This window comes from Oenanthe melanoleuca, chromosome 19, assembly GCF_029582105.1.
Source record: "Oenanthe melanoleuca isolate GR-GAL-2019-014 chromosome 19, OMel1.0, whole genome shotgun sequence".
In the NCBI taxonomy this organism is placed as follows: domain Eukaryota; kingdom Metazoa; phylum Chordata; class Aves; order Passeriformes; family Muscicapidae; genus Oenanthe; species Oenanthe melanoleuca.
In genome coordinates, this window is record NC_079352.1 from 6,796,303 (window position 1) to 6,814,282 (window position 17,980).

The 17,980-nt window shown below is 50.5% G+C and overlaps 3 protein-coding genes across 6 annotated transcripts; 1 reads left to right on the plus strand and 2 right to left on the minus strand.

Moving 5' to 3' along the window:
* Positions 1-109: 109 nt before the first annotated feature.
* Positions 110-9,655, minus strand: NUP88 (nucleoporin 88). 2 transcript variants are annotated; one of them, XM_056506999.1, is made up of 17 exons: positions 9,401-9,655; positions 8,755-8,924; positions 8,075-8,200; positions 7,776-7,862; positions 6,938-7,114; positions 5,864-6,047; positions 5,324-5,474; positions 4,611-4,709; positions 4,399-4,489; positions 3,954-4,055; positions 2,891-3,049; positions 2,356-2,481; positions 1,770-1,835; positions 1,478-1,558; positions 1,032-1,158; positions 592-710; positions 110-327 (listed from the first exon to the last, which is right to left on the minus strand). In XM_056506999.1, exons 1-17 carry the CDS (start codon positions 9,629-9,631, stop codon positions 264-266), a joined length of 2,160 nt encoding a protein of 719 aa, XP_056362974.1. In that variant the 5' UTR covers positions 9,632-9,655; the 3' UTR covers positions 110-263. The 2 variants fall into 2 exon arrangements, with proteins under 2 accessions (XP_056362974.1, XP_056362976.1); XM_056507001.1 differs by having other exon boundaries at positions 2,891-3,007; positions 9,401-9,649.
* Positions 9,656-9,709: 54 nt separating this feature from the next.
* Positions 9,710-12,947, plus strand: RPAIN (RPA interacting protein). Of its 3 annotated transcripts, none has more exons than XM_056506816.1 (7): positions 9,710-9,828; positions 10,184-10,363; positions 10,878-10,941; positions 11,396-11,510; positions 11,745-11,808; positions 11,910-12,044; positions 12,735-12,947. In XM_056506816.1, the coding sequence occupies exons 1-7, from the start codon at positions 9,751-9,753 to the stop codon at positions 12,762-12,764; spliced, it is 666 nt and encodes a 221-aa protein (XP_056362791.1). In that variant the 5' UTR covers positions 9,710-9,750; the 3' UTR covers positions 12,765-12,947. The 3 variants fall into 3 exon arrangements, with proteins under 3 accessions (XP_056362791.1, XP_056362790.1, XP_056362792.1); XM_056506815.1 differs by having other exon boundaries at positions 9,724-9,828; positions 11,910-12,137; XM_056506817.1 differs by lacking the exon at positions 12,735-12,947 and having other exon boundaries at positions 9,724-9,828; positions 11,396-11,499.
* A 254-nt stretch (positions 12,948-13,201) lies between these two features.
* C1QBP (complement C1q binding protein) lies at positions 13,202-17,463 on the minus strand. Its single transcript, XM_056506814.1, has 6 exons — positions 17,176-17,463; positions 16,490-16,640; positions 16,009-16,096; positions 15,334-15,429; positions 14,581-14,703; positions 13,202-13,622 (listed from the first exon to the last, which is right to left on the minus strand). Exons 1-6 carry the CDS (start codon positions 17,417-17,419, stop codon positions 13,473-13,475), a joined length of 852 nt encoding a protein of 283 aa, XP_056362789.1. The 5' UTR covers positions 17,420-17,463; the 3' UTR covers positions 13,202-13,472.
* Between the last annotated feature and the right edge of the window lie 517 nt (positions 17,464-17,980).

Here is a 17,980-nt window from a genome sequence, read left to right on the forward strand (position 1 = left end):
AGCAAGGGTGGGAGCCTATCCCAGGATAACCCCAGGGAGCTGCAAGAATTGCCCTCTAACACCCTGAATAGAAAACACCTCCCCTGAGAAAAACAAAATCCACAGTGTGTGAGGAGTCATATAAAAAGTATTTTATTTCACAATTCTTTACAAAATAATAAGGAAAAGAGGTATTGTTCAACATACAAATGGTAAATATACAGGGGGGAATGGCAGGTAAAGCCCATCCAGCCTCTGGGTGCAGGGCCCTCTCCAGGCACACGTCAGAAATTCACGTGGCTCCTGATGTCGTTGATCTGTTTCACCATCTCCCGGATGTGTTCTCCCCTTCAAGATAAAATACCCCCAGTGAAAAGACTGCAGGTCACCTGCACAGAAACACCTGAGCTGCTAGAAGCAGGGGGTGGGAGCAGTGGCTGTCATCCCAGGCTGGATTACAGCCTGCACTTCCATACACACAGTAGACAGAGTGCTGCACAGCCTGTGCTCCAGCCCCTCTGCCCCAGCCCTCCTGCAGCACGGCCCAAATGACCTGAGGCAGCTGCCCAGGCTGCCAGGGCTCAGCTCCTCAGGAGCCCAGCCTGCACTTACTCCTCTCTCAGGACAGCCTGGATGCACTTGCTCTGGTAGGCACTGAGGCTGATGCTGGGTTTGCGGGGGCTTCGCCCCTTCTCCATCTGCTTCTGTTGGTATTCCTTCTTCATCTTCACCTGGGAGGTGAGCAGAAAAGAGAGGCCCCAGTCACTGCTGATCCTGCCTGCCACAGCCAAAGCTTGTTCATTACAGACTGCTGTGTTGTTCTGCAGTTAATGGGTTCTTCCTGGGTTCAAACCTGCCTGCTTTTGCACTTCCCACAAAGAGAAGAAATGTCCCTGCCAGGCTGAGGAAGGGGAAGCTCTGAGGTCTCACAGTGTGTGCAAAGGTTTGTCTGTTACCAGCAAGGGCCCCTTTAGTACAGTGGTGCTAATTAACACAAGTACAGCACTGAGGGAGGAGCTGTCATAACCTCCCAGCCTGGTTCCTCCTCTCACCTGTCTGATGGCATTGCTCAGATGCTGCAGCTGGTCATGGATTGTCTGCAGTTCCTTCTTCATATCCTTTTCAGTGTCAGACAGAACAGGAAGCTGGGAGTGGAAACTCCGAAGGACTTTCTTCATCCTTTGAGAGCAAGAAATGTCTGAGTTAACTTCCCTGGTACCCAGCTCTGCTCTAACACCTGCAGCCGGGTGCTCTGGCCATGTTCCCAAGTCTCAGGGGCTTCACCTTTCCCTCCCACTGCTCTCAGGTGGCATTTCTGAGCATGGGGCTGGCTCAGGCTGGGCTGGCAGACAAATCACACCAAGCCCCAGCACAGGGAATTTTAGAAGCCCAGTCTTGTAACAAACCAGTGCAGCAGCTCCTGCCCACTGTTCTACCACCCTGCAAACTCTGTTGAACATCAGTGTGTGATATGAAATAGAGCCCTGTGTGCACTCACCTGTTCATGATGTCCTCTTGCTTCTCCTTGGCTTCCTCATACTTGTCAGCCAAGCGCTCGGCCATTTCCCGCAGGCTTTTCCTTAAGCAAGGGAGGAACAGCTCCTTACTTCAGACTCACACACAGGACAAGCCAGGGGGTGGGAACAGCCCAGGGAAGCTGAAGCAGGGAGCAAACCTACAGGCTTCACTGGGGCTGGAAATGCCTTCCCTTGTCACCTGATCACACAGGGCCCTGTCCAAACCACCACCACAGTGCATCACTCCTGACAGAGGAGACAGGTTCTACTCACCTCTCCTCTCGACAGTAATTCAGATCCTCCATCTGTTTCTTTTTCTGTCCCCACAGCAGCTTCACTCTGAAGACCAAACAAAAATCAAACCACTTGCAACCAGGGGAATCAGGATTTATACCACACAGAAAATGCTGGGAGTGGGAAGAACTAAAGACACTGGAAAAGGGGCAGTGGTGGAAAAAACCTCCCATTTTGTCCTAACTGTAGAGTGTAAATAACTGACTATGGTTTGAAGCAGCAGAGACTTAAGGCAATTTTCCTTTGTCAGGATTAGTGCTGAGGTCAGATTTCCTGCCACCCACAGGCCCAGGCAGGCAGACACCACCACGAGAAAAGTATTTTATATGCGTGTGTGTTCACCATTGCTTTTTTCCCCTATGAGCCACTACAGAGATCAATTATTAAACCCCCCCTGGCTTTTCCTGACAACTCACTTTTAAGTTCTGGTATTCATTATTAGTTTTACATTTAGTACATTTGCTCATTCACCAGGATTAGACCCACAAAGGAGGGTGAGTGCTCAGTGCTTAGTGCTGCTGTGTCAGAGACATTGGCCAGCACATTTTTATGAGTCTTGCATTACCTTTGCTGAATTTCCTCTTTTGCCAGGTCCTGTTTCAGTATATATTCCTCTCTGAACACCTGGGTGGCTCTGCTGAGGAGCTGAAGGCATTCTTCAGGGGGAGGAGCAGCGTCCTTATCTGCAGATCTTAAGATTGATATTTTTGCAGTCTTACTAACATGTTCCTTTGAAAGGCTAAAGCACTTTCAGTGCTTATGGTAAAGGCTCCGGGGAGTTATGAAAGTGAGGAATTACAATAGAAGCTCTTTGCTAGAAATATTTTTTCTTACAAGAGGAAATCCCAAGGTAGCTTAAGATACCCCAAACCCAGTGGGTCAAGCAATGAGAACCTCATCAGCTGAAGGCAGCCCTGCTTTGAGCAGGAGACTGTAGCCAGGTGATCACTGGACTGGATTCCACCCCCACAGGGACACAGGAGCTGTGTCCCAGCACTGCTGTGCCCAGGGCAGTGTGCTGTTCAATCAGGAGCTGGCCAACACCCCCTGTTCCCAAGTGCTGCCACTGGAGGTGCCCCAGGAGCAGAGGTTTTGCTTACTTGAGGTGCAGGGGGTTGGCAGAGGCGCGCTGCAGGATGCCCTGGATGTGCTTCTCGAAGGAGTGCTCCGAGTCGGCCACGATGCGCAGCGGGGACACGGCCAGCTCCTTGTCCTCCCTGGTGCACAGCAGGGGAGGGGAGGCAGGGTGGACAGTGCTTCTACCACACAGGGGTATCACAGGGGAGAACAACAGTCAGACCACTCACACTGAAACCACAGCAGAGCCTAACTGGTACTGCAGGTGAGGAACTCCTCTGTGAGTTCCTGTGGTACTGCAGGCCTTCTAAAAGCAGCTCTTTCAGTTATGTGGTAAATGCAGCCCGAGCAGGGCAGGTAAAGCTCACATCCCACTCCTGTTTGCTCATGGCTCAAACTAGCAGGAATCATAAATATCCTTTGGCTTAAGGAGAAGAAAGTTCCACAAAGCAGGCAGGCACTGTAACAGCAGCATGACCTTTCAACAAAGCACTGTGCCCAGTCACTGCCCACCTGTGTGGAAACAGTGAAATAAATAGAAGGTCTGTAGGAGAACCTGAGGTTAACACTGGCTCTGCTGATGGTACCTGTCCTATCTTAAACAGTGTCCTGCAAAAAAATAAGCTTAAAATCATGTCATCTCCTCAAGGAGTTTGTTTCATTGTGCAAATGCACATTTACACCACTCTGTATCTTTACCACCACCTCCAAAGAAAGTAACTGGAAGCACAAACTAAAATCCTACTTCTTTTATCCCCTTTCATGCACACATAACCTCAGTAGCCCATTCAGAATATCCAACCCACTAAAACTTCAACAATACCATCAAGAATATTTTTTTGTCCCAACACTCACTGAAAGTGATCTGATTAACTGTATCCCCTACAAACATCTTATCAGCAGTAGGTAACTACTACAGTAACACTTTACAGCTCAGCCAGGGAGTGTTCAGAAAACAAAACTTCATTGCATGTCCTAAGAGGTGCAGAAGCCTGGGGTGAAGCAATCAAAGAGTAATTGAAAAATAGGAATATCCTTTTTTGGTCCTTCCCATGCAGTCACGGACTTCAACTGAGAACCACGTACAAGAGAGGCCTTGTAATGCACTCATAGGTGTTGGTGATGCAGATCATTGTGGGCCCCAGGACATCAGAAACGATCCAAAATCCTCTAATTGGAGCAGGCTGCCTGAAGGGAAGAACACAAAAATTACCCAGTCAGGAAAGTTCTTTGCTCCTGAAGTTGTGCACATTCACTCTTTTGGGAATGCTCCAAGGTCAGGTAAATGGAAGTGAAAATTTCTGCTGGTCTGACAGGTGATTTTCAGACAGTAACACAAGAATTTAAGATACTACCCTAACTGTGCAGTAAGAATCCTGATACACAAATTGCTCAGTTGTATTGTTTGAAATCTTTTGACCTTACTTAATTACTTTAATAGCAAAAATGCAGTAAAAGATGACAAAGCATAAATATTTTCCACAGCAAGTCCCTGATTTGAAAGCAATTGAGAAAGGGTTTGGTTTCTTACCTGCATGGCAGTGGTTTTGTACAGAGAATATGTTCAACAAAGCACTTCTGTTCTGCCCCCAGCTCTTGTAAACTGTCTTTGTCTTCCTCATCTACAAGGAGACATGTCAGGATGCATCAGATGCACTTGGCAGGGTGAGGGATTCTGTAGTACCTGCACCCACTAGCCTGTTACTGGCAGATGTTCATCTGTTCCTCACTTCCCTCACTCACCTGAACCAAGGAATTTGTGCAGTTTATTGATCCATGTCAAGCCCACACTGTGGACACCAGCTTCGTGTGTGCAGTGGTATCTAGAGGGACATTTGGGATCTGAAATTGAAGTAGAAAATGTAAGAGATGACACTGAACTGACAAAAACTCACCCTTCACACTTGCACTACTGATCCTGTGTATGTACTTAGTGTCCAGTCAACTCTAACATCTTAGCACCAGAAACAGAGCTCCATATGTTAAGAGTCTAAAATACTGATGAGTTGTTTTGAACCCTTCCTATCTGCATCAATCAGATAGGTTTTCAGTGGCAGATTATTAAAACTAGCAGACCAGCATTCTGACAAGATGCTTGTTCCCTAAGACCCAAAGACATTGTCTTGCCCCCAGTTCCATGGGATAAGCTGGTCCTTCCCTCAGGATCACCCTCCCCACAGCACTCCCTCACACAGGTCACAGGTCAGCACAGATGCAGAAATTTCTACTTTATAACCTCAGATGACAGGATTTAGTACTGACCATGTGTAATCTGCCCTTGAGCCAACACTGGAGCCCCTCCCTTGTGGAAGGCTTGCTCCTTCCACAGCTTTATTGAGAGCATCAGGTAAGTCCTTACTCTAATCCCCCTGTTTGTCTGACACTGATGAGAACATGCAAATAACTGGATCCTAACTGCATGGAATGAAAAGACACGAGCTGAACAACAGCCCTACCTTGGTGCAGCTTGATTGGGCAAGAGAAGTCAGACTCCAAAGGATCTTCTTCATCTCCTGTGGCCAGTTTCAGTGCAAGTTCCAGCTCAACACATTCAAACACGTACAGGGAAGGAATAAGATCAGATCTTGGGTCCCAGGACTTTTCTGACTGTAAGGAACATTGAATTCTCCTGTGAGACATCATTTAAATAGGAATGCAAACATAAACAGCATCAAGAAACAGTTACAAGTTTTAACTGTTGAGGAATGTAGATCAAAATTACTTAAAAAATTAACTCAAATCCAGGATTTATTAGAAAATACTCCTTAAATTAGATCATAGTAAACTTGATCAAAAACTGATCTACTGTCAGGGTACACAGGACTGAGATTTAAATAAGTGTCAGGGAGCCACAGGAACTGGCTGAAACAGGAGAAAGACTCACTGCCTCATTCCAAAAAAACACAGCTTTGGCACTTGGCACACTGTGCAGCCAGGAACCTGGCTGAAAGAAACAGAAATGCCTCCAGAAAGAACCCCACAGCAAGAGAAGGCACCTGCTCATCATCCTCCTCCCCATCGAGCACCACGCAGTGGTAGAGCATGCCCGCCTCGGTGGCGATGACCAGGATGTTGGGGACGCAGGGCAGGCACAGCACGGCGCAGGCGTCGTAGCCGTAGTTGTCCTCGGCTGCTGGGTGCATGGGCAGGGGGCCCAGCAGCTTCCCCAGGCTGCCAGCACTGCAAGGGACACACGGGGGGTTCTCAGCACAGTGCTGCCCAGGGCTGGCCAGCAATGGCCTGGAGCTCCAAATCCCCTCTGCAGATTACAAGTCTGACCTGCAGCTCCATGCTGGAGATCTCAGCTCATTTTATTGTATTTTATGCTTTCAAAGCAACCAAAGCTACACTGCAAAAATTCACAAGGAAACATTTTCATACTCATGAAAAGCTCGAGCTAGTGATTACTCAACTGGTTTCTTGCACTGCACAAGCAGCATTTTGTGTTGTGGCATTTCTTTGGGCAGAAGTTTAGATGGACTAAAGGCCATCTCACTGCCTGCAGACAGATCTGCTCAGTGCAGAGGCACATAGTGCTCTTTCTAACCCAAGTACCACACTCTTTTATATTCAACTACACAAGATTTAACTTGTTGGTCTTGCACCATCTTCTCAGTTTTCTAAAGGAATTTGTTCTTGTATCATTAATCATCCTGACTTTCCACTGCAGAACATGCCTGGGAACCCTCTATGCTCTTCAAATATTTTTTTTTCGTAGGATGCCTCATCCACAGCTAAGGATGCCTGTGCTGAACTGAAGGCCACAAAATACACTGAACAGCCTTAGACCCTCTGATCGTTTTACAGCCCTGTGTCTTCATATCAGATTGCTGATGGTAAATAATGCACAGTGCATTCTGAGCAGTGGAAGCTGCACCTATAATGTCTGGATGAGAAAGGACAACCCACTGGTTTTGGATTCCAATCCATCAGCACTGCCACAGAGACAGAGCAGTGTGCAATGAGCCCAGCATCCCTCACAGAGTCCCAGCCAAGCTGAGAGGAGACTCCCTCACCCCAGCAGAGTACAAACCTGCGGGCAGCCCGTGAGCCCTGAGGGTGAGACCCACCTCTGGAGCAGGCTGATGTAGGTGAGGAAGGTCTCTCCATTCTCGTAGAGGATGTACAGGGGGTAGCCCAGCACCTCCTCGCTGCCGCGCTGGCCCAGGACGTGCTTGGGCACCGGCACCTGCGGCCCGAAGTCGAAGGCCACGGCCGTCTCGCCCAGGGACGCTGTGTAGGCTCTCCTGGCACAGGGCAGAGAGCTGGGGTCAGCAGGGACTGACAGCACCATGGCTCACCTGGTCCTGAGGCATGTGCTGCCAAACCCCATCCAGCAGTGCCCCAGCAACACCAGGGTGAGCGACACCCTTCCCATGGCACATCGGTTCTGCAGTGCCCCCACGGCTTCAGAGGATACAAGAGGTGTTCTGGTACTCCTGTGAGGCACATCAGTGCTGCAAGATTCCCACTTCCAACCAGGCCAAGAGGGAAATAAAAAGATAACCTATTTTCTGCATTCCTCACTCAAAAACCCATCCTTAACCCTGTCTTAAAATTAATATGTGTTTTTCAAACTGCTACTCTGACAAACACTTGACTGTACAGTTTGTCACTACTTTGTTTTAGAAGGATGGGGGAGAGGAGAGGGAAAGGAAAAGAGAAAGAGAGAAAAGAAGAGAAAAATGGGAAAAGAGAAAGAGAGAGAAAGAGAGAACGAGAAAGAAGACAAAGAAAATGAAGGAGAGGGAAAAGGAAAGTGTAGGTACTCTGCTGTGAGGAAGTGCTAGCACTATATAATTCATATCAGATTTTCAGGCACATTTGTCACTTATTCGTTAAAAACACAACTGAGAATACTGAGCTTATTTTGCAGAAGCATTTTAAAATACAAGAAGTCACACCAACCCTGTTTTGATTGCAAGGGTCTCCTCCTCAGTGTCTGAAAGCACAATCACTTTGATGGGTGTCTGAGGCACCTTCAGACTGTAAAACCTGGAGGAAAGAAAGAGCAGCCACATTCATTCTGCTGGAATGCTGCACATTCCCTGCTGACACAGGAACTTCAGCCACTCCCAGTCTGAGATTCCTTCCATCCTGTGTTTTTTTTTATTGCTAACTCTGGTAAAAATGGCAGGATGCAAATACCAAGTGACAAATTAAGACTGGATATGACAAAAAAGGCACTTCAGATAAATGGGGTTTACCTTATGGTGTTGTCAGATGTCAGGAGCACAATGTGGGGCTCCAAGGTGTCACAGGGGTACCAGGCTGCGTGCTTTAAGGTCAGGGATGTTGAGCTGGTGAAGAACCGTTCCGCAATAGGAATGGTGCTGGAATGCAGAGCATAAACTTGCACTGTGACCAGAAACACACACAATACTTCTAAAGGGAACTGGGAGCAAGAAGAGCTAGAGACACAATGAAAGGTTTCAAAGCCTTTATCTGTACTACTCTGAAAGTTGGAGAAGCAGCTTTAACTTAAAGCCCTCTGTTATTTCCCCCCAAACATCTGCTTTTAGCTGCCCCATCTCTGGAAGTCCAAGATCAGGTAGGACAGGGCTTGGAGTCCCTGTCCATGGCAGGATTTAGAACTTGCTGGCCTTTATAGTCTCTTCCAACCCAAACCATTCCATGATTCTGTGAAAGGCCAGAGAATACTAGAATAGCATCTTGCTCTTCAGCAATTGCAACAGGTTTAGAAGGTCGTTTATTTGAATCACTTGACAAGCAGCCGAAATAATTTCATTCATGACTGCCCCACAACCCCAATACAACCTGTATCTTCCACCAGTGTCTTCTGTATCTACCTAACCCCAAGAAAGAGAGGCTGTGGAGGAAGAGTGGCAGGACAAGGATGTCATTAACTACCTGGGGTCTCACTCACCTACAGTTCACCGTGGATTTCCCACCTTCAAACTCGGAATTCTTGCCCCAGCGCTTGGGCAGCTCCAGCACCATGAGCCCCTTGGTACCAATGAGAGCCACATGGTGCTGGGCAGGGCTCAGCAGCGTCTGGTGCACGTCGAAGAGGGGCGGGTTTATGCACAGAAGGGTCTGAAAACAGAAATGCTACAGGGAAGCACAAGCCGTTCAAAGCACTCGCGGAAGCACAGCTCATCTTTATTTTGGATGGTGATTTACACGGCACGGAATGAGGCGGAACTCGGCTCCACGGCACGAAGCAGTGGGTTCCTGGGGGAAAAACACCCCCAGGGCGGGCTGAGGGGTGATGAACCGCCCAGGGGCCCTCAAGGAATAGAGAGCAGACCCCTCAGGGCTGTGCCCACCATGGCCCTCCTCCCCTCATATCCCCTCACGGCCTCACATCCCCTCACGGCCGCATCACACCCCTCCCCTCTTCCCTCACGGTCCGCTCAGCTCCTCACACCCCTCACACTCAGCCCCTCCCCACACGACCCCTCACACCCCAAACTCCCCCACCCCTGGCCCCCTCCTCCTCCTCATCCCCTCACAGGACCCCCTCACCCCCTCCCGCGCGCGCTCCCGCCGGCGCTGGGCGCGGGCCGCACCTGGTAGCGGCCGAGCGCGGCGGGGTCGGTGCCGAGGCGGCGCAGGCCGATGTTGAGCAGGGCGGCGGCGGGCCCGTCCCAGAGCAGCAGGTCGGCGCCCAGCCCGCACAGGAGGTCGCGGAGCCGCGGCGGGCCGGGGGCGGCGGGCGCGCGCTCGCGGAGCCGGCCGAACAGCGCGTGCTGCGGCAGCGCCGCGCGCCACTGCTCCGCCGGGCCGCAATCGGCCGCCATCGCCCCGCGCGCCGCCGCCGCCCTGACGTCACGGCCCCGCGCGGCCAATCGGCTCCGCACCCCGCGGACTACATTTCCCGGCGTGCCCCGCGCCCCCGGCGCGCTGTGGGCTCGGCGCGATGGCGGCGCCGGTGCAGCGGCACCGAGCGCGGTACAAGAGCCCGGGCGGGCCGCCATGGAGGGAGACGTACCGCAGGGTGAGCGGGGACGGGGCCGGGAGCGGGGAATATGAGTTGTCTATTTCTTTGGATGTAGCTCGGCCCGCTCCGGGACTGGCCGCACTGGTCCCGCTGTGGCGGGTGTACCGCGCCCCGTCCGAAACTCTCTCCTAACCCTCTGCGAGCACCCGGTATTCCTGCAGCCCCTCCGGGACCGCCAGCCCCGCTCCGCCCCGCTGACTCCCGTGTCTTATCCCCATCTTGCCGCAGCCCCCGCCCTGCCCCGTGTCCCCTCAGGGGTCCCTGTCTCAGCCCTCCGCCGTCTCTCCCCCGGGATCCCCCCATATCCCGCCCAGCCGGTGCTGACGGCCCGGGCGCTCTCCCCTCTCGGCAGCGCTGCATGGAGCGGCTGAGGAGCAGCCGGGCGCAGCTGCTGCAGCGGTACCGCCAGGCCGGGGACGGGCCGTGCGCCGCGGCCCCGGGAGCGCTGCTGGTGCAGGAGGTGATGGAGCAGGAGTGGCAGGAGCTGCGGGACAGGCTGCCCGGCCTCGGCGGAGATCAGCCCATGGAGCAGGTCAGTGCTGGCTCCCCAGCATCAGCACCGGTGTGTGATACAGGGGTGCCAAATACAGCTCCCTGCGCGTCTGACATCAGCTTCTCACTGGAGCTGATAAAACTCGAGCTTCAGGCTTTCCAGTTCTACAGCTCAGGCAGGGTGTTGAGCTGTGAAAGTGCCTTTGGGCATGAGTGGGGAAATTCTTTATTTCCTTCACAAACAGCCTGTGGATCATAGCCGAGGGTTGGTTTCCTCATCTGTGCTTTTTATAGCTGCTCTGTCACTTCCCTCTTCTGAGAAGGCAAATGAAACCTGAATGTCTTAAAAAGCAAGTTCTTGGACAGGCTGTGCTTGGATTCTGGCTGGCTCTGCACATGTGTTTACAGTACAGGTTGCTTCCCACAGTGTGTGGGTTTCCAAACACAGGGACTTACTAGACAGGAGAATAAGAGTGAATTTATGTTGCTCAGTCAGGTGCTGGAAGTGAGAAAGTGGCTGGAATGGGAGGATCACTGACTGATTCACCTTTCAGATGCTGGAGGACCCTGATGAGCTGGCAGTGCTGGAAGAGATCCAACAAGAATTGATCTTGCAAGGTAAGATCTTTACACATCTTCTGGCACCTATTTGATGTGTAACATCCCTGACCTCCTAGAACAGCTGAGGCTGCACCCCTTGGTTCTTGCAAACCACGTGATACAGGGGAAGAGCCTCCTTAGAAATCTTGGTGTGTATTGAGACCTCTTGTCACAGTTTCAAGAGTTTAAATGGTATTTTAAGGTCTGTTAGAGAAGCCAGAGAAACAGGACTGAGATATCTGTTAGCTCTAGAAACCTTTATAAATCAATTCAGTATGTTTTTTCTAAAATGTTGATAGAAAGACGCATATGAGACCAGCTGAGCCTTAGGAAAAAACTGTATTAGCAGGAATGATTTCACCAAGTGTAGAAATCTGACTCAAAGGAATAAAAGCTGTTAGAAACTGCAGCCCAGCAGCTTTGCCTGTGCTGCCAGCCCAGCCCTGAGGGGTTTGCTGTGCTGTTGTTGCAGAGCAGTTGGTTATTGAGGAGTACGAGCGGAGCCAGCGCTTCGATGAGGAATGTCTCAACGCCATGCTCGACGGCCTGGATGCCACTGACAGGGTCATCTGCCCAGTATGTAGGAAGTAAGAAAGCCCTTGGCATTGGAATCAAGAATCCCCACTCTCCTAAGCAGTCTGAGCTTAGAAATGTGCAGAGAGAGGCTACTGTTCATTTCAACAAAATAAAAACGCCTGAGCAATCATCTATATCTATTGGGTTGGGGGGTGGTTGTCTTTTTGTTTCTTTGTGAGGTTTTTTTTTGCTAAAAATCTCCCTTTGTTCTGGGTGTCATGATGCTCATTGTTTCCTCTTCCCAGGAACAACCTGACTGTGCAGGCTCACTTGGTTTGTTGCCAGTGTGGACTGTACATCAGCACACAGGTGAGCTGCACTGTGACATGTTGTGTGTGGCACCTGCTGCTGCAGAGGCAGCTTTGAGCTACAGACAGGAGCTTAGCTGACTTTGAACTAATTCTTCTCAGGATATGACAGAAGGGAAGCTTCGGTCACTTCTGGAAAGCACCTTGACAGAGCACAGCCAGAGGTGCTTGCACAGCCCTGAGTTCACAGTCACCAGTGGCATGGAGGAGGAAGCCAGTCTGCTCATGAGCTGCCCAGTGAGTGTAAATGTCAGGTTCCTGGAAAGGATTCCTGCTTGGATCCATGTCTCAGTTACATGGACAGAAACCACAAGTCTGTTGATCCCTGAGGTTTGTGTGGCTGTTTTTTCAAAAAATTCCTTGGAGAAGGCTTTACCTTTGACCACCAGTAACCATAAAAGAGAAGTTCCAAAGTGCACACCTTTAACTGCTGGATTAGGGAATCTGTCAAATTAGCCAACAACTTCCAAGTCTTGTGTGCACCATGTGTTCAGATAAGTGGCTCACAAAGAAAAGCTCTAAAAATTGCTTGTTTACCCTTCTCAAAAACTTCATCCAGGTGTCTCAGAGAACAAGCAGCCCTTTGGCTCAAGCTAGAGCTGATACTTGCTTTGTAATGTAAAACTAGTGTAAGGATAGTGCTAGGGGCACAGCATTTCCAATACAGCCATGGAATTGTTTAAGTTGGAAAAGACCCCTAAGATCAAGTCCAACCTTTCCCCCAGCACTGCCAAGGCCACAACTAACCCCTGTTGTGCCACATCTACATGTCTTTTAAATCTCTCCAGGGATGGTGACTCCACAGCCTCTGCCAGTGCTTAACAACTCTTCTGTGAAATTTTTTTCCTCAATCAATAGTTTTTCCTATTCAAATAGTTTTGAACTTTATACATTAACAGAACTTCTCTGTTTAACTTTTTTATGAAGGTCTGTGACTCCTGGATGATCCTCCTCTAAGGTGATTCAGCTGCTGCTTTACTTCTGGAAGACTTCAATACTAAACTTCACCCAGAGCTGCTAGGACTCTTGTGTACATACTTCTAACTACTGTGTCAAAGACACTTCAGAAGGCAGTAGTATTGCCTTGACCTGCACTTTTTATCACACAGGACATGTTTTGAAATAAATATATTTAGTTTATTTGGCCTTTGTGTTGTCTTTAATACTACATCAGTGATCTCACAGCTTATGCTGGACTTCAGCTTTCTCTGAGTTTAAATTAACCTTAAATCAACTCAAAACCTTCAAACAACAATTGGAGGCACCAGTTTTAGAAGTGCTCAACCATCACTGCTACAACTATTCTATGAGCAGCTCTGGCATGGACAAACTCTGCCATCACTTTCATGGCAGCTCTAGTACAGCAGGAACAAGAGAAATACCCTTTTCAGTGATATGTTGAACAGTTTTATTCTTCACATTCACTCTTAATGTACAAAAAACCCCATGCAGGGCAAGGCAATTCTGGCCCATAGCGTGGGAGAACGTGACTGGGGCTGCACCATCACTGCAAATCCCCAAATCCAAGTGAGAATCCTCGTTCTCCCATTCTCCACCTTCCACATTACTTACTCTCTGTATCCACTGTGAAGATATATTTGGGTATTGCTGGATGTAGCAGCACTGTGGAATACCCACACTTGAGGATAAGTTCCCTAGCCTGACCTACTGACATTTGACAAAGCTTTTCAGGTCTTCAAGGAATTTGATGTACTCCTGGTGTTCCAGAGCAGTGCTGAGCTCTATTAACTCATCAGCAAAGGTGTTGTCCACTCCTCTGTCAGCCAGGAAATCCATCAAGTGATCATAGAGAGCCTGGAGCAAGGAACAGAAAACTTCCTTAGTGGAACACACCTGGGAAGGGAGTGCACTAAAATGTCCCCTGGCAACTGGCACTTCCTCCCAGAAAAATCAGGCCCAGCTCCCACAGGAGGGCAGGCCTGACCTTGGGTGGAACATCTGAACCATGAACATGTAATAAAAACCCAAACCCAACACCACAAACGAGCTGCACCCTGGAGATGATCCCCAGACTGTGGGAGTCTGTCAAGGATGACACAGGCCAAGCTCTGCCTGTCCCCTCTACCCAGGGGTGAACTAACACTTTGGAAAGGTATCTGATGGACAAGTCTTTTTGAAAGGCTTAAATGTTACAGTTGTGAACTTTGCTTTTTCCTTTTCATACACATTTTTAGTTAATTTAATGTGCTAAGGCAGGGAAGAAAAAGAATAATCACTGTGGGATGGTCTACAGCACACTGAGCAATTTTAACATCTCAAGGGGATACACTCTAGGACTCCAACTTTCAGTTTTAAACTAAACAGCCTCGAACTAAAAATTGTAGCTTTTTAACTCCAGACATGAAAACATAAGAGAAGAACACAGATTCTTGCGCATATTTTTAGTGCTACAACTGTAACAACAGTCCTGGAGAACCAGGACACAATGTATTTTATCAGATAACACACACAGGTGCTTTTAACTACTCATGGTGTCTGATAAGCCACATTGTTAAACACACTGATCAAAATATGTTTAACAAGTGTCAAAGCATTTCTAGAGTGTGATTGCCCCACTGGGAAATCCACCTACAAAACCTGGAAAGGAAATGTTCCACCTGTCTGATTCCTGGTAATGCCACCTGCAGTGCACGACCCTGGGACCAGGCAACACCCTGGGTCTGCAGCAGAACCAGCAGCTCAGGGGCAGTCCCTGTCCTAGACAGGTTTAATTCCCAGCTGAGTGCCCTCTGTGGCCTTTAGCAGCACCTACCCAGTCAAGGGAATCCGTGTTGAGGGTGTAGTTGGTGTCCTTCCAGTCAGCTTCTCCAGTGGGCTGGAAGCTGACCTCCCGAATTGTGAAAATATCACTTTCTTCCTCTCCTTCATGTCCAATCTGAGGCAGGAAAACAAATGCAAGATGTGCAATTAGCTCCAATTAATGGGCTCAGCCAGCTCAGCCCCGGGCTGGGAATACCTCAGGAAATGACCCAAGGCCAGACAAGCTGTGCCTCTCCCTTCTCAAAGTGTGCCTGTGAGACAGGCACAGACATGCACAGATCACAGGAAATCCTCTAAGCCTGTGCTGCCAGAAGGGATCTGATGTGAATCAGCAGTCTGAATTTTACAAATATATGAAAACCTCTTCTAAATACGTCTTCCCATGTCTGTCTCACCTTTGTCAGCCAGGACTGGCTGTTAAACATCTCCTAACATTTACAAAATAAACCAAGAGTACCAGTGTGAGCAAAAGCTCTCAATTTTATTTTCTCACCTCCTTTTTTTAATCCCTAATTCTCTACTGTAATTCCATCAACAGCCCAATAAGCAGCTGATCAGAAACATGAGGGCAGGATGTGAGGAATGCCATAAACATTTCCTCCCCACAGTCCTTGCAAGCATAAAGCCTTTTTTTTTTGTGATTAAGAAAAATAAAGAAATAAGGGGAGACTGGATATTGTGCAGATTCAGAAAAGCAAGAAATTACAGAGAGCACTTAAATCCAACAGGGCACAGTGACACTCACCTCATCTTCAGGAAAATGGCAGTCAAGCACAAGGGTCTGTTTTGTATCATCTTTTATTACTTCCACAACAAAGTTTGGAGTTGATGTAAGTTCAGGCTAAATAAGAGAACAGTTGCATCAGCACTGGAATCTGAGCAGGAGCCAAAGCAGTCACAGCACAGCCCAGCCAGCACTGGGTATTCCCTGACACTTTCCACTATCCCAGCTTGCTCCAAGCTCCATCCAATCTAATCCTGGACACTTCCAGGGATGGGGCAGCCACAGCTTCCCTGTGCCAGGGCCTCCCCTCCTCACAGGGAACAATCTCTGCCAATACCCAATTCTGCCCCACTGCCTGTCAGTTAAATGCCCCTTAACCTGTCACTCCATTCCCTTGTACAAAGTTTCCCTCTCCCACTCTCCTGTAGATCCTTTTGGTACTGGAAGGCGCTAGAAAGTCTCAGAATTCCTCTAATTTCTCCTCACAGAGCCCTCCCATCCTGCTCTGCCTTTTTGCAGCAGAGAGGAAAGTCACAGCAAGGCCCTGGAAAATCTGCATTTTGTGACTTAATGCTCTCAAATATCAAGGGGGATAAAAAGCCTCAACACTTGAAGGCAAGGCTCCAACTTCCCTAAGGCAAGATTCCAACCTTCATCCGTGTCCCCAACAGTAAATGCACATCAAGGCTAAATCACCTCCTGCTCATCAGGTTTCTGCTGCTCCTGAGCGTCTTCTTCAGCCGAGGGTGGAATGCTGTTATTGATGTTGAATGTAACAGTTATCCTGCAAAAGAAACAATTCCTTTGAACACACCCAAAAAATGCCCATCAGAATGTCTTTTAAGCCCTCCTTCAGAATTCACACAGCATGAACAAAACCAGGTACTGCAGTTAAAAGACACACCTGAGAGAAGCTGCTCCCTCCAAATGCTCTCACTTTTAAAAGCTTTACTGAACTGTCATTTTTAAAACAGGAAGACCACGTGAAAACTTTGATCACAAAACTTTGTAACACAAAACACAGTAACAAACTGGTGTGAAAAAAGCGCCTTTGGCCAAAAGTGGTCAAACAAAGAGCCTTTGCACCTTGTAGTCTGGGGCATGAGCTCAGGGAGAAGCCCGGTCACTGTTTCCCACCTGCCTCCAGTACTGGGGACCCTTCCCAGACCCCACTTACTTTTCCCCCGCGATCTTCCGCACCAGCTTGGCCTCTGTGCCATGGACCTCCAGCTCCCACCCCCCGGACACCTTGGGCAGCGATTTGTGCTTCTGGATCTTCTTCTCTTCCTGGATCTCATCCGTCAGGAACTGTGCAAAGGCTTTGTCTCCTGGAGGGGGAAAAAAAATGGGGTTGGGGAAAAGGAGGGTTATGGAGAATGGGGGTGAGTTCAGGGAAAGGGGAAGGGAGGAAAAGGGGTGATGGAAAATGGGGGGTTTAGGGAAAGAATAGCTAGGAAAAGGGGATATTAGGGAAAGGGGTGGTAAGGAAAGGGGAGTAAGAAAAGGGAGGGTTAAGGAAAAGGAGGGTGAGGATAAGGGAAGGACGGGTAGGAAAAGGGGGTTTGGGAAAATGGAGATTTGAAAAAAAAAAGGGGTTAGCGAAAGGGGGGTTGGGGAAAAGGGAATTGTGAAAAAGGACGTTCGGGAAGGGGGAGTAGGGAAAGGGAAGGCAGAGAAGGGGGTGTAGGGGAAAAGCGGGCTTTTGATAGAATTTAGGGAAATAGATGTTTTAGGGAAAAAGGGGATATGGGAAGGAGAGAAGAGTGGGGAAATCCCTCCCCACGTGCTCCCAGGACGGAGGGGTGCCGCGCACGTGTTCGCCCCGCGCCCTCCCAAGGGCGGCCCCGCTCCGGCCGCGCTCACCCTCGGTGTGCAGCCCGCCGCAGCCGCAGGACACGCGGCCGGCCGAGCCCCGCCGCGGCCGCAGCAGCGCCGAGCGCGCCGCGCCGCCGCCCAGCTGCCACAGCGAGCGCGCCAGGCCCGGCGCGGCGGCGGGCGGCGGCAGCAGCGCCCGGGGCGCCGCGGAGCTGAGCGGGCGGCGCGGCAAAGGCAGCGGCAAGGGGCGCAGCGCGGCGGCGGCGGCGCGCAGGGAGCGGGCGAGCAGCATCGTGCGGCACCGGGCGGCGGGACACGGACGGCACTGCCCGCCCCGGAACCGCGCCGCGCTTCCGGCCCCGGCGGGCCCCGCGCGGGACGCACGGCCCGGGTTCGAGTCCCGGCCCCGGCGGGACGCAGCGGAGGACACAGAGAGCGGCGCGGGTTCGAGTCCCGAACCCGGCGGGACACAGCGAAGGACACAGGGCGCGGCGCGGGTCGCGGGTTCGAGTCCCGCCCCCGGCGAGACACAGGGCCGCGGGTTCGAGTCCCGGCCCCGGCGGGACACAGCGGAGGACACAGGGCGCGGCGCGGGTTCGAGTCCCGCCCCCAGCGAGGCACAGGGCCGCGGGTTCGAATCCCGGCCCCGCCGAGACCACGGGTTCGAGTCCCGGCCCCGGCAGGACGCAGCGTGCCAACGCGGTGCCTGGCTCCTGCGATCCCTGATAATGGAATGGGCAGGGATGGCATGTCTACAGGTCCCTTCTCAAGAGAAGGCACAATGAGAGGTTTAGGAATATGAGAGACATGCACAGGTTTTATCCCAGACATCGTGCCACTCCTGTGTTCAGGA